At 36.0% G+C, this 9,693-nt stretch overlaps 1 protein-coding gene across 3 annotated transcripts in view; it reads left to right on the top strand.

Moving 5' to 3' along the window:
- The window catches only part of kif3a (kinesin family member 3A), a 61,444-nt gene extending 56,474 nt beyond the window's left edge, over positions 1-4,970 (top strand). For all 3 annotated transcript variants that reach the window (XM_043703206.1, XM_043703205.1, XM_043703204.1), the window contains 4 exons: positions 513-566; positions 1,364-1,432; positions 2,855-2,982; positions 4,033-4,970. In XM_043703206.1, coding sequence (XP_043559141.1) covers positions 513-566; positions 1,364-1,432; positions 2,855-2,982; positions 4,033-4,081 — 300 coding nt within the window. In that variant the 3' untranslated portion in view covers positions 4,082-4,970. The remainder of the gene's footprint in view (positions 1-512; positions 567-1,363; positions 1,433-2,854; positions 2,983-4,032) is intronic.
- The last annotated feature ends 4,723 nt before the right edge of the window (positions 4,971-9,693 follow it).

Raw genomic sequence — 9,693 nt, 5'->3', positions numbered from 1 at the left:
TCAGAGGCTGAGGGGTGACCTTATAGAGGTTTACAAAATTATGACGGGCATGGATAGGATAAATCGACAAAGTCTTTTCCCTGGGGTCAGGGAGTCCAGAACTAGAGGGCATAGGTTTAGGGTGAGAGGGGAAAGATATAAAAGAGATCTAAGGGGCAACATTTTCATGCAGAGGCTGGTACGTGTATTGAATGAGCTGCCAGAGGATGTGGTGGAGGCTGGTACATTTACAACATTTAAAAGGCATTTGGGTGGTTATATGAATAGGAAGGGTTTGGAGGGATATGGGCCGGGTGCTGGTAGGTGGGACTAGATTGGGTTGGGATATCTGGATGGATGGGTTGGACCAAAGGGTCTGTTTCCACGGTGTACATCTCTATGACTCTAATGACACTTTCTCAAATATTTACAAAATTAAAACAAGATTAATGAACTGGACTCTTGATTGACTTTGATTTGTTGCATTGATCAAAGAAGGCAGGTTTGCTGAAATGAATGTATATACCTTCTAGGAGATGATTGAGAACTATGTACACTGGAATGAAGACATTGGAGAGTGGCAGTTGGTAAGTTTGTAGTAATTCAGGACAACAAATTTTGTACCCAACTGATGCAAGACTAGTTTTGCATGAAATTAGATAGAATATCCATCGCAGCATGTGTTGGCCAAATGACACATGCTTGTCAGTTATATGTCCATTCTGCAAGCTTATACTGTTGACTCATAACCTGTTGCAGTTGACTTCAGTAATAACGTATTTTTACCATTACCCCAAAACCTCCCATCAAATTGATGTCTTCCATGAATTTAGGAATTGTGTTTTGTTCCAAACATTTTTGTGTTATTCATTCATAGGATGTGGGTGTCACTGGCTAGGCCAGCATTTGTTACCCTTCCCTCATTGTCCAGAGGGCAGATAAGTGTCAACCATATTGTTGTAGGTCTGGAGTGTAGTGAACCAGATGGGTTTTTCTGACAAATGACAAAAGATGACAGTGTCATCTTTAGACTCTTAATTCCAGAAATTTGTTACCCTTTCCTCATTGTCCAGAATTCAAACTCCACCGTCTGCATTTTAAATATAGATACTTTGTAGGAAGCAAACTCTTACATTGTTGAAAATCTGTACAAAGGTTTTATCAATGTTTTCTAAGATTAATCCAGCAGCTTCTGTTTTGAAGCATTCATATTACTAACTTTCACCAGTTTGATTCCCTATAATCAGCTATACTCTGATTCCAATACTAGTCTGTTGCAAATTGTCTGCAAATATTTTCACACTTGGTTCTGTTTAAGTGCCTCCTAAAGTACATGTTAAAGAATAATATTAACTTTTAATTTTTAACTTTTTTTTAATTGTAGAAATGTGTGGCGTACACAGGAAACAACATGAGAAAACAGACTCCAGTAGCAGACAAAAAAGAAAAAGATGTAAGTTTTGAATTTTTAGCTTAAAGGAAACATCATCTAAATAGATTCCCTTTTTTCCCTTTTGTTACCTTCACCTCTGCTAGTCCATCTCTGCCCCTCAATATTATTTATTAATTGTAAATAAAAACAAAGTTGAGAAATTCTTAAGTTTACTGAGATTAGCACATTCCTTGACCTCCTGCCGCTGTCTATCATTGAATCCCTGATGGAGCCAAGATCGGAATGTGCTATGGCTCAAGTAGTTATGATAAGTGGATAATTTAAATTGCAGTCAGTGGCAGATATGCCCACTCTGAGCTGACTGGAAGATCTGGGCTAGTGTATTTTAGATTAAAAATGGCACCGATTTAAACTTTTTCAAAAAACTGTTTGCAAAATTTGAGTTTTTTTCTGCCTTACTGAGGTTAGTGAGTCCGGGTGGCACCTGAACTCATTTTCCAGTATGTTTTGCATTGACGGGTACCGCCCTGAAATCACCTTGTATCAACCTATAAGTGGCAAAGGAACATTATTCTTAGTCACTTGGAAGAAATTTGTTAAAAAGAATTAGAACCAAAAATCGATGCAGCAAAGTATTGGTACAATGATATAGCAGGTTGGCTTAATGGTAAGATTTCTCATCTGAGTTAGAAGATTGAGGCGCTAGGTGAAAACATGCTGAGAGATTCTGCCCACTATTTATCCCTTAACCAACAGCACCAAAGCAGACTCACTGCTCATTGTGCTGCTATTTGTGGGATCTTATTACATGTAAATGTACAACACGTTTACTGATGAAACAAATGGCTACAGTTTTGCACTTTGGGATAGCCTGAAAAGTGAAAAATGTGTAAGAAGGTAAGCCGTCCCTTTCTGGACCTTAGAAGACTAAATAAACCTGGTTTAATTGCAGAACTATAAATGTCGTTCAATTTTCCTACTAGCATTCATCATACTAAACTGTTACAATGTCGTTTACTATACATTTCAGGCTGAGACGGACAGAATGTTGTTGACAGGAAATCAAGGGATAAGTGCAGGTAGAAATGTGGAGTTGAATCCCGAGTTCAACTATGATAGTAATGAATGGCAGAGCAGTCTCCACGGGGCTGCATGGCCTTCTCCTTCCTCGTGTCATTGTGTGTTATGTCATGCTTTATGATTTCTGTGTTGAATTATAATGCAATCTTACTGAGATGTACAGATGTGTTTTCTAGAAGTCATGTTAAGTCATTCAAACAAGGCCTAATAAAAGTTAAATGAGCAGGTCTTGTCTAAAGTGGAGTTCATTTTAAATTATGCCATGAAGTCTAAGTTTAAATGTATAAGATGCAAGTGATCAGGCTAGTAGTATAAACTACAATTTCAGAAGTTCTGATTACTTCACAGAAACTCTATTTACTACTTGGAATTAATTTTTAATTGCCTTCTTTATTTTCTTAGCCATTTGAAGTGGATTTGTCACATGTTTACTTGGCTTACACTGAAGAAAGTCTGCGACAGTCATTAATGAAGTTGGAGAGGCCAAGAACCTCAAAGGGAGGGAAATCCAGACCCAAGACGGGCAGAAAGTAAGGCAACAATGGGAATATTGAAATGTTATGCATTTTCTTTTGGTTTGATTGTGTCTTCATTTTCTTTCAAGATAACCACAGATAGAGAGTTCTCCCCTTTGGCACTTCTCTGTCTTGCTGAAATATATCTATCCTGTGTATTCTGAAGAATCCCTTAAATGCCTGGCTTTGCATCTCTATTAATGTATCCATCAACCAAATTTGCCAATTCATTCTAGCAAGTGTAGCAAGAGTACATTTTCAGGTACAAATAATTGCCTTTATTTATGTTTAAAATTCTTGTTCTGGACCGAGTTTTCCTCATTTTAAAATTAAATCCTATATCAATCACAGTAAGGGTGTCTTCAGTATGAGGTCACTAACTAATCCTATCTCATTGTGTAATATTGAGTCCAGTGTCGCCTGCAATCTGGTCAGCTCCAGAACTCTTCATCTAGGCTACCTTTCCACATCTGATTTTTCCAGACAATATGCAGGCTAAAATCCCAGTGGTTTTGCTACATGTTTCTGACAAGCTCCCACAATTTCTTCATTAGTACTGTATGGTTAAAGTTAGATTACACCATTCCCAGTAGTGATTTTGTTTACCATTTTTCATCACTAACAAACTACCTGTGTATCTTAGCTTCCTGAACATAGACCATCCTTCTCCATTGTGTTAATAGCATCATGAATTGAGAGTTACCTACCATCTTTTCCTCGCTTCTTTTCCTTCCTAAATATCTTGTATCCTTTAATATGCAGACCACAATGTATCATCCTGCAGCCTTGCTTCTGTAATCACTATCAGATTATACTTCTATTTTTTCCTAAAGTTCTACTGTATGTTGAGCTAAGATTATGATCTAGTTATGTCAACACCTTGCAAGTTTATGACAAGCAGAATGGAAAGAAACAGCCTCCAATTAAGTTGCAGGCTGAATGAGTAATGAGAAAAAGTGTTGTGGGCATCATTTTTGTTAGCATTTTAGTGTTCATTTTGGAAAGGATTAAACTGAATAATTCATCAAAAGGCCATTATGTTCTATTTCCTTTTTCCATAATTAGGAAACGATCTACAAAATCTGAAGCTGGAATTGAAACCCTTCTTCAGTGATCAATAGATGAGACTGGCTAGATGCATGGACCAGATTTTAGATGGATAAGGTTTCCAGGATGATGAAAATTGATAGATGTGACAAGAACAGCAAGTTGTCGCTTTTTTGAACCATACACATTGACCTGTAAGAAGAATGGAATTTAATGCTAATATCTAAATGAAATGCCAGTGAGTTTGTAACTTTTATTCGGCAATGTTCGAGTTGCTGTCAGAATGCTGGTCATGAATGTTTACAACTAAATGCTTGGGATCCCAGTATTTAGTTGTTATTTTATTCTTCTTGATGTTGGCCTTGGCTTATATTTTGGTTGGTTTTGGTGGTGGGTAGAGAATATACTACTAGCAGCTAAGCTATTAGTAGGAATTTGCTGTCTGTGAAGGAAATACAAACCCTAATTTAACATTTTCAAATATTGCTTCAAGCTCAAAGAATGTTTTTTTTAAAATAAGAGCTTCAAACTTCTGGTCCATAAATTATTTTACTGAACTGAAAATATTCCCTCTTACCTTCATTCTGCTTTAAAAGTACAAAGTTGACTTCTACACTAGTTCTTTGTTTACCTTGACTTCTGTTAACCAGAGGTTTATGTGCACTTTGTATAACTGTGATGGCAAGGGATTGCAGTACTCAAAATGCATTCCATGACTGCTATAAAGTTAGATAATTTTGAGTCTTACTGTTGGATAAGGTTTCTTTGATTAGGATGATATGTTGCATCTGTCATTTCAGAATACGTTATTTAACCATAGGGCACATTAATCATTGAGTTATACAGCGTGGAAACTGACACTTCCGTCCAACTAGTCCAAACTGACCATGTTCCCAAACTAAACTAGTCCCACCTGCCTGTGTTTGGCCCGTATCCCTCCATACCTTTCCTATTCATGTACTTATCCAAATGTCTTTTAAATGTTGTAACTGAATCTATATCCTCCACTTCTGGCAGTTCATTCCACACACTAATCATTCTCTGTGTAAAAAAAAAAGTTGTTCCCATGTCCTTTTTAAATCTTTCTCCACTCATCTTAAAAATATGTTCCCTAGTTTTGAACTTCGGGAAAAGACCTTTGTTATTCACCTTATCTGTGCCCCTCATGATTTTATAAACCTCTATAAGGTCACCTTCAACCTTTTATACACCAGTGAAAAAGGTCCCAGTGTATTCAACCTATTTCTAAAACTAAAACCCTCCATTCCCGGCAACATACTGGTAGGAGAAAGGGCAGAACTGCAAAACTAGGAGGCCATCCCTGTTACGGAGCTGGCATAGACATAATGGACTGAGTAGCCTATTTGCATAAATGTAGTTAATTGAAAGTTTGAGAAATTTGCCGTATGTGTAAAGAAGTGTTGAGAAGCAGCCCTTTGTACTGGTAATTGATTCCCTAAAAGTCAGTAACACAAATTATCAAAACAGTAAGCAGACACTTTGCAGCAAGGAGCCTGACATGCACACATGTAGATAGACCTATAGTTCTCCAATCCATGCTAACATTAGAAACACATGATTGCAGAATTTGCTGTCATTAGCCTTAATAGGAAGAGTTGATCAGATATTTCACTTATGCATTTCTTGGTTGGACTTGTTAAAAGGAAAGCATTGTTTGCTTAGAACCGTGACAGATTCTGGTTGGAACTTTTACTCTGCAGCAATATGGAAGGAATAGAAGATAACCATGAAAAAATAGTAAACTGTACAAACAAAAAAATGTTTGATAAGTATCGCAAGACTTGTGCTTCTGTTACTACTGACACTATACTGTATTCTTAACTGTTATTTGGGTGCCCTGCTTTTTAAATAGTAACAAACAGACAAACTTTAGCCTAGTGTTCATCACCCACTCTGAGAACTCAGGTGGTACTTGCTGCTATAAATGTGATAAACAAAAAGTCGTATATGCACACAACAGCTGATCCATGTTTCTTCGTTCCATTTTTTGACATAGATCTATGAACCATTGTTGGTTCTTTTACACACATTGACCTCAGAAGTAAATTTGATCATATTATCTCTGACTCAGTTGGAAAGTTAAGGGTTATGGAATCACAGATTTCATAATACTGGGAGAGCACTGGTTTCAAGGTCAAAATTGCAATGCGTTTAGTTTTCAGTGAATATTACTTTACAAATGCATTGTGAAAATCTATTTATGTATTGTAGGAACTGTAATCATGAGAGCTGCTAACTTTAATCCATTGATATCATAATGTACTATTGATGGTTTAAGCTGTTTTATGATGAGCATTTTAATGGACTGCTTTTGATTCCTTTTAAAACATTAAGTTGACCATATTTTCAATTGATCGATTTCTGCATGATTTGTAACCATGCCAGATTGCTCTTATTTCTCTTTCCTACATATTAAATAGCACAGGGACCATGTAGCTCACAGTGTTTGTTGTAAAAAGCTGATGGAACAACCCAGCATTCAGAAAAAATAGCCAATAACTTAGCTACTTCCTTTGTAATATGAATTTAAGATCTATATTGCCAAACCCAGGGACAACTGTAAATGACTGGTAGGTAATGGCAGCAAGAATCTGCTTACTAGTAAAGGAACTATGTCCACATTATTCTTTTCATTTGTAACTATCAAATACTGTGGTTAAGCTGTTAGTACAAATATTTTGTTACAAAAAGCCTTTTTGCAAGTTCCAATAGAGAATGCATTATAGTTTGTGAAATTCAGACCTCAGTTGTGAGTACTGCTAATTTGATGGTTTGTAGAAATGTGAAATAAAGAGGTATAGCTATGTCAAACAGTTGTTTTGAGATTGTCATGCAATGTCAGACTGACAAATTTGACTATCCAATATTTCCTCTGATTCGTTTATGAATGTCTGTATTGTGTTCTTTATTATGAGCTTTAACAGAGACATGTAGTATTGTATTTTCTCAACATTGATTCAGGGAAAATTATATGCTGCAAATGGAAGCTACTTAAACATGTGAAAATAATCTTTTCTTTCATCTGCAAAATGTGTCAATTTTTTTTGTATCTACCTGATTAAACAACTGACCCTGGACTACTAATAAGAACACTTACATACCCTCTCCATTTTTGAATTTAATAGAGAATCTTGAATGCAATGATATTACACGTCAAGTGCACAAATCAAGAATTTTATTATTGTGTTTTAATGTTGTAAGCATCCTATGTCTTTCTGTTGTAAAGTTTATTGTAAAATGTTTAAAATAACTACTAGAAAGCTGCACATGTTCTGAAATCCTATTTTAATGCTGGGTTGTATAGTGTGATTAATAAGAGTCCCAAATTGTTAGTTTTATTTCACTTGACCTGAACTTACTTTCTATATACTATGTTCAGAGCAGTTGAAATAAACACTTTACAAATGTCTTTTTTATTTGATTATTCTTTGTAATCTATTATGTATAAATTAATCATTGAGATGTACATATGAGACCATGAGTATGTATATATGCAGCATGTTAATGTTCATAAATAAAGAAATATCTATACAATTGTATGCTTGATCATGGGTAACCTCAGCAATCTAAATTACTGCTTCGCTATATGAATTGAAAGTCCTATGATTGGTGATACCATTATATAAAGTTAGAGTCAATTAGTTGTCAAAACAGACTAGCAGAACATCACTTGGCCTATTATGTCCTTTTAAAGTGTGGTCACTTTTGGATTGTAGGAAACTCTCCTCAAACAGCAATATTTAGAGACCAAAATATGTTTTAACATTGACCAGGATTATGGTAATATCTCCCTTTTTCTTTAAAATAGTGCTTTTGACCTCCTCTTGTCTACCTATGTTGTCTCATCTGAAAGACAGACTTTCTGATAGTTTAGCACTCCCTTGGTCAGTGTACTGTTGTGTTTTCAGTTTCTTGAGTTGAGCTGGCATTCACAATGTTCTGCCTCAAAATTCAATGGTCTTGATTCTATGTTCTGTAGGAGAGAGTTCCAAAGACACAATCCTTTGAGAGGAACATTTCTCCATGATCATCAATACATTTTGGAGGGAAAATTCTAGATCTGCACAACTCCTAGTATAAAGTGATGAAGAGGTGAAATGACTAAATAAACATGGCACGGAAAGTCTGTTTCAATATATGATGTGGCTGAGTGATTAGTCCATTGTACAGCACTGTCCAGACTCTTGTAGCCACCTTAGGTTGAATATCCTCAGGAATGCAGTTAATCCCATTATGCCTGCATATGTAAATCAGCATTTTTTTTATGTGACATGTGGCTATACTTTTTTCATATAACAATACATAGCTGTAGTTTGTAGCATTCACTGTGTTACTATAGGCAGCTGTTTCTACAATAATTGCCCCAACAGTGATATATTCTGACTATCCTAAATGACCGAATTGTGATTTTAATGTTAGGTCTCTTTCTTTGGTTTTTCCTGCTCGAGAGAATTGCTTCTCTCCACCCCATCCAGTCATTTATTCATCACTTTTAGATCACATCTTAATCTATATTTCAGAGAATACAGGCCTGGTCTTGTGACTTAACCTTTTTAACCTGCATAGTCATTGTGATAAAACTGCTCTCACCCCCTCAGAGCCAGTATTTTTATTTTAGGATGTAAGTTTGCTTACTGAGCTGGAAGGTTTGTTTTCAGACGTTTTGTCACCATGCTATGTAACGTCATCAATGAGCCTCATGTGAAGCGCTCAGTGAGTAAACCTACATCCAGAACTTCAACCTGAGCTACAAATCTTTTCAAAACTCGCTAATAGTTATTTTAATCAACTTGTTTAACATGTTATGATATATCTCCAGGGCAGGTGGAACTTGAACTTGGACCCCCTTGCCTAGAAATAGGAACACCATATCATTGCTACGTTACTATGCCCATTATTGAACACAATACTCCAGATTGGATTTAACGTTTTGTCCTGCTGTTATGTAACATCTATCCATTTGTATTTCAGCTTTTGAGATCTAAAGACAAGACACAAGAATTAGGAACAGAAGTAGGCAATTTAGCTTCTGGAACCCCCTGCACCATTTAGTAAAATCATGTCTGATTCGATTTGCCTGATTGCTATTTCCAGCCTACCCCTGAAATCTTTCAACAGCCTTTCAAGAATCTGGAGAATACAAGAATTAGAAGAAAGATCATCAATTATTCTGTTTCAACTTAAAGATTACTTTTTTATCTGTCCATTGGTTTTCTGATTCTGTACACAGGCTTCAAATATCTTTGTTCATCTACAGTTTTAACTTTTGCCATGGGAAGATACTCTGATACATCTTTTCACTGTTCAAAATGGATGTCTTCACACTTCCCCATTTCGAATTCCTATTTTCATCCAATTTTCTTCACTCAATCTTTCATTGCTTCTTTGCAGCTTTCTACTCCCATAGGCATTGAAAAGGGCCTGTTTCCACACTGTAGGGAATCTAATCTACTTTTCAATCTCAAGAATTTCCCTAACAACATTTAATGTTACGTGAGAAGGCAGTTCCTTATGGAATAAAAGTGTGAGGATATGTAGCGCTGATGTGAATCAGTAAAACATATTTAACCACAGTTATATTCATTGTAATGACCTCAAAACACTTTCAATGTCTTGATGTTTTCTCTGCGGTGAAGGTGTGAATTATTTTATCTAGCA

This window comes from Chiloscyllium plagiosum, chromosome 14, assembly GCF_004010195.1.
Source record: "Chiloscyllium plagiosum isolate BGI_BamShark_2017 chromosome 14, ASM401019v2, whole genome shotgun sequence".
NCBI lineage: Eukaryota > Metazoa > Chordata > Chondrichthyes > Orectolobiformes > Hemiscylliidae > Chiloscyllium > Chiloscyllium plagiosum.
Note: the sequence above shows the minus strand (reverse complement) of the source record. Positions and strands in the feature narration are given on the sequence as shown.